This window comes from Hydra vulgaris, chromosome 15 (genome assembly GCF_038396675.1).
Source record: "Hydra vulgaris chromosome 15, alternate assembly HydraT2T_AEP".
Taxonomy (NCBI): Eukaryota; Metazoa; Cnidaria; class Hydrozoa; order Anthoathecata; family Hydridae; genus Hydra; species Hydra vulgaris.
Window position 1 is genome coordinate 19,409,764 of NC_088934.1, and position 5,959 is coordinate 19,415,722.

The following is a 5,959-nucleotide window of genomic DNA, read 5'->3' on the forward strand; positions in this document are numbered from 1 at the left end:
AATAACAGAAATTATAAATAAAAATAACGAGCTGATCAAAAAGCATCTCAATATACGTCATTTTTTAATGGAATTGTTAAATTTCATGATTGTCATTTGCAATGTTGCAATTGAGGAAGACGAATTTATTGTAACAAAAGAAAAAGAAGAATTTGTAAGAAGAGATGAAGTCATGTTCTCTTATATGAAATCAAACGTGGACATGAAAAATTTTCATTATATTTCAAAGCACGAAGAAAGATTATTGTTAAAAAAAACAATTAAAAATTATTTTATGGCTACTCTTATAAATAATTTTAACGAGTAACCTATTTTTTTTAAATTTTTTTAGTACTTTAAAACTTTGTATTTTTTAGGTAAACTAATAAAAAAATGGATTTTCTTCAAGAATTTAAATGGAATTTAAATGGAAAATACATATCTTATAAATACAAAAAGTTTGATAAACTTAATGCAGATATTGCTTACGAATATAAAATAGTAAAATATTTTGTTAAATATGGTGAGATTTTAAAGATTTTGATAAAAACTTTCACGACAACATATTAAATGAAGCAATAGATGAATTGAATAAATTAATACGAGAAGATGCTGAGAAAGATGGTTTTATAGACAGATTAAAAACATTGCAACTGTATATGCAAGCCATGTACAAATTATTTACGACAAATCAAGAATATATTGGATGGCTTAAAAGAGAGATAGCAGTAGATAAAGAAAAACAAAAAGAAAGAGATGTCGCTATGTTTGAGTATATTGAAAAAAATGTCCCTGAATTTCGCAAAGAAAAAATGAATAATTTTTCTTTTGTCAATAAGACTGAAAAAACAATACGTATTCGCGAAGAATTACAACGTTCATTTTTAAAAACAATGGAATATTTGAGTACTTTTTTTGATTAAATTTTTGTATTTTTTTCTTTAGATTACATAATTAAAAAATGGTAAAATTAACAGTACAAACAACTAATAGTTTTATGACACCTGTTGTTACCACATCACGTTATATAGAACTATGTGCAAATTCTCAAAAAACTAAAATTGTTTATGTAATGAACGAACCAAAGAAAAAACTTTTATAATTATTATTGTATTATTTTAGATTACATAATAAAAAATGTCTTTTAATCTTCAATTCAATAATCTCATCACACAACTTTTATTTTCAACAGCTGTTATTCACGATCAAACTCAAACGATTGGGAGGTTATTGGATGAAGCAGAATCTTGTCCGAAAGAAACTTGTAGAGGCTTAAGTACTTGTGAATCTTGCAAAGAAACATACGAATTTGTGCGACGTTATATTCATGAAGAAAATATTAAAAAAACTATACTTGAAATGTTTGAAAATTATACTTTATTACAAATTTTTTTGTAATTATTTTTTTGTCAATTTTTTAGGTTACATAATAAAAAAATGGATGTGGTTTGTGAATTTGAAATTGTTAAAAACAAAGATGGAAGCTTTGGCGTTATTGAAGATATTGATCATGACAACAACGTTGTTCGTTACAGCAATGTTCTTCAAAGTTTTACAAGACTAACTTATTTGAATTCTAAAGATTTTTTTATGAATGAAATGTCTCAAGAAGAATTTGACGAATTTGTAAAACAAGTGCGACAAATCAAACCTGAAAAACTGAAAAAATATTCAGAAGAAAAAAATTTTAAAAAGGAAAAAGAACGTATATTAGAAAGTTTTGGTGAATTGTTATTTTTAGGTTGGTGGTTAAGTGAAAAGGATTTTGAAATGTGTGAAAAAGTATCAAAAAAAAATAGGAATTACAAAAACATTACTCAAAGTTATTTGTAAAAAACGTGATTTTGTTTATGATGGTTTAAGTAAAATAGCTCAATGTGAATGTTCACCTCATTGTGTATTTTGTAATTTAAATGCTTGTCACATTTATGTTGTATTAAGAAGAATTTTTGGTTATTATTTTTTTGGTAGAATTTTTTAAAAATGTATTTTTTTTTAGATTACATAATAAAAAATGTCAACCTTGAAAAGTTTCGATTCAAGCAAAGATTTTGTTGAATATGCTGCCATCAAAGAATTTGTTATAAGTTACAGTGATGATTATGTTAGAACTTTGGAAGAATTTGATATTGTTAGAGAAGTAGACAAGAAAGATCTCGATTTTGATGATTTTTTAGAATATGTTGCAAGTTCTGATCCAAGTGGTGAATTAAAAAGAAAAATGCTTTCAACAGACAACTGTGATTCTATTCCATGTGAGACTCTTCAACAACTTGTTGATTTTCAAGATAAAGCATGTGCTAGTTGTCGAGAGATATATAAAAATTTAAAAAAATATATTTACGTCAACGATTTTGTAAACAAATTTCAAATGGAAACTACAAAATAATTTTTTATATTTTTAAAATAAATTTTTTTTAGATTACATAATAAAAATGGAAAACAACATAATGTTGGCTTGTAAAAAATTGGGATTGAGCGAAATTTTTCTATATTGAATTTTAATTAAATTTTGTATACATTTTTTTGTATTTTTTAAGATTACATAAAAAAATAAAACTAATACAATAAAAATAAATACAACGAGAATTGATACAAAGTCGGTAGCATATAAATTGGGTATACCAGAATATACGTTAATAGAAAATTTACACTGGGTTAGAAGTCAAATTTTGAATTTGTCATCGTGTCCATGTACAACGAACAACATGTGTTTAAATTGTCAAACGATCAAAGATGTTATTGGATTGCATCGCTATTTATTTAGATAAATGGCCAAAACTTTGAAAAAATTTATTGTAATTTTTTTATATTTTCTTGGATTACATAAAAAATAGAAAATAATATAATGATGAATGGAAAAAATTGGGTTTAACAGAAGATTTGTTAAAAAAAATTATTGAATATCCTCAAAGTCAAACTTTGAGATTGTCAGTGTGTCCATGTCAAAGGTTATGTTCAAATTGTAAAACGATCAAAGATGTGATTATATTTATCGAACGCCATTTATCGGATGAAAATAAACATTTTTTTATATTTTGTTAATAATTTTTTATTGTCAATTTTTAGATTACATAATAAAAAAAAATGGAAATGAAACTAGATGACATTATATTGAAAGCTTCAAAAAAAATTGATTTAACTAAAGAACAACTCTTGGAAATTTATGAAAATCAAAAAAAAAGGATTGATTTTTTAGCCGAATGTCAATGTCAAGAATACGACGATTATAATTTTCTTTGTTTGTGTTGTGGTTATTCTGTGGATACAGTAAAAGAATTTTACAATACGATAGTAAAAGCTTCTAACAAGCTTGGTTTATCGATGGATTTATTAAACAAAACTTTTCATATTCATAAATACGAAATACGTGATTTAGCTAGTTGTAATTGTGTTTTGGAACAAATGTGTGATGATTGTAAATTTAAAAAATTTTTGGTTTATCGATGGATTCATTAAATAAAGTAATCATCTGTTTTCTTTATTACACTTTTTAACAATATTATTTTTTTAGATTACATAATAAAAATGGAATTAACAGAAAATGATTTGGATTTTTTAATGGAAAGCATATCCAAATTCAATCAAGTTCACCCAGCTACTTTGGAAGAAATTCGAATGTATGCGATTACTTCAAGACAAATTTTATGCCATCATTGTAAATGGTATTATTTGAAATACAAGTGGGATGGATTTTTCAATGAAGAAATGAAAAGAATACCTTTTATATTGATTTTGATGGTCTTTCAATATATTAAAATTCATTATCATGTTTATTTGAATTTAATTTTGAAAGTTTTTATGATTTTTATAAAATGTCATCTAAAGAAGATTTATTAAATCATGTAAAAGAAAAATGTGTAGAAATTGAAAATTTTAAACATTATTTAAACGAATGTGAAGAGAGCGATGAATATAGATATTCTGATGGGGAAAGTTGTTCGTTTATATATTGTGAAAAATGTTTTGATTCAGTATATTGATTGTAATTTTTTTTTTAGATGAGTAAAATAAATGAAAACAAAAACTTGTTGGAGTTATTAAACAATCGTAACGAACAAATAAATGTAGTAAACGAGGATGAAATGTTAGCTGTGAAATTTTTATTACTTATTAATGGGAACAATTTTTCAACTCGACTGGAAAAACTTTTCAATATAAACATTATATATATGATATTTTTTATAAAATACGGTGTAATGTATTTATATTCCAAATAAATTTTTTTTAGATGAATAATATTAATGAAAATAAAAAAATGTTGGAAAAGATCATAAATATGAATTCTTTGGTGAAGGAAAATTGCGAAACTTTAACTGACGACAAAATAGCATCTTTAAAATTTTTGTTGAATGAAAACGATACTGACTTTTTATTTAAAATACGAACAAATTTAAATTTTAAACTTAGTTTTTTGTTCTTTTTTATCAAGTATACTTATTTGTACTTTTATTCAAAATAAAAATACGTTTTTTTTCAGTAAATAATAAAAAAATGTTATCTTTGCAACAACAAAAAGCACTTCAATGGCTTGATGAAGGAAAAAATATTTTATTACTGGTGGCGCTGGATGTGGAAAAAGTTATATTGTCAACCAAATTGCTCAAAGTGAACAAATTTATAAAACAATGCATATAACTGCGAGTACAGGTAAAGCAGCTTATTTAATCAATGGTGTCACAATACATGCTTTTGCTGGTATAGAAACTGGTGTTAAAAGTGTAGATTATTATAAACGTCATATGCATCCAGACATTAAAAAAACGTGATTGGAAACTGATGTTTTAATTATTGATGAAAGTTCAATGATTAACGCTTCAGCATTTGATTTATTACATTTAATAGCTTGTGAAATTAGACAATGTTACGATGAATTATTTGGTGGTGTACAAGTTATTGCTTGTGGTGATTTTTTTCAGTTGCCACCTGTCACAGGACAATTTGTTTTTAAATCACAAATATGGCAACACTACATGACGGAAGTGTTGGTTTTAATTCAATGCTTTAGACAAATAGAGGATGAACAATTTTTTGGAGCTTTAAATGAAATACGTTTTGGTCAAGTTTCAGATCAAACTATTGATTATTTTATGACGCGTTGTTTTGAAAAAGATGAAAATTTAAACTCTAAATATACGAGATTAATTTTTAGAATTATTGAAGTGGATGTTTATAACAATCAAAAAATGGAGACTATCAAACAAGAAGGGTATTGGTTTTATGCTAAAGATGTTATTAAAAATCGAAATATTCCAAGCGCGTTTCAAATTCCAGCAGCTGTTTATCTTAAAATAGGTGCTATTGTTATGCTTGTAAGAAATATTAATGTGGAAGAAGGTTTGTGCAATGGTACTATTGGTACCGTCATTTTAATAGAAAATAATGCAGTTTGGGTGATGATGAATAAAAAAGAAGTCAAAATTGAATGTGTCAAAGAAGAAATTTTAGATTGCTCTCATGCTGTCGTAGGCTCAAGATTTGGTTTACCTTTAAAATTAGCATTTTCTTTTACTGTTCATCAAGCTCAAGGAAGTACAATGAATAAAGCCGTTGTTCAATTTAATTCAAAGGCTTTTATTAATAGTCTTTATTATGTTTCTTTATCACGAGTTTGTAATATTAATGATATATTTATAGTTATTAATAATAAATTTGATTTACGAACAATATTTAAAAGTATTACTGTTGATTCCGATGTTTTGGAATTTTATAAAAAATACATGTAAATTTTTTTTTAGTTCATAAAAAATGAAATTTGAATATCAAACTGAGGAAACTCAATTTAGTAATAACAGTATATACACTGAACATTTCTTTTACATTAAAGACGATTATAAACATGAAGATATTGTGGAAGAATCACAACTTTATTCATAAACTCAAAGTCCTGATGAAATTGTTTATCACGTTGAGCAATAACAATGGAAGGATTTGAAACAGAAATGAAAAACAGTATTCTTTTTGCAGACTTGTTCCAAAA

The 5,959-nt window shown here is 25.1% G+C and overlaps 1 protein-coding gene across 1 annotated transcript; it reads left to right on the forward strand.

The window, feature by feature from the left end:
* Positions 1–4,784: 4,784 nt before the first annotated feature.
* Positions 4,785–5,705, forward strand: LOC136091801 (ATP-dependent DNA helicase PIF1-like). The gene has a single exon (XM_065819513.1). The coding sequence runs from the start codon at positions 4,785–4,787 to the stop codon at positions 5,703–5,705; it is 921 nt and encodes a 306-aa protein (XP_065675585.1).
* Positions 5,706–5,959: the final 254 nt, after the last annotated feature.

What these genes read in the sequence shown, in the direction of transcription:
- LOC136091801 (XM_065819513.1), top strand. Translation starts at nt 4,785, where the DNA reads ATGATTAACGCTTCAGCATTTGATTTATTACATTTAATAGCTTGTGAA.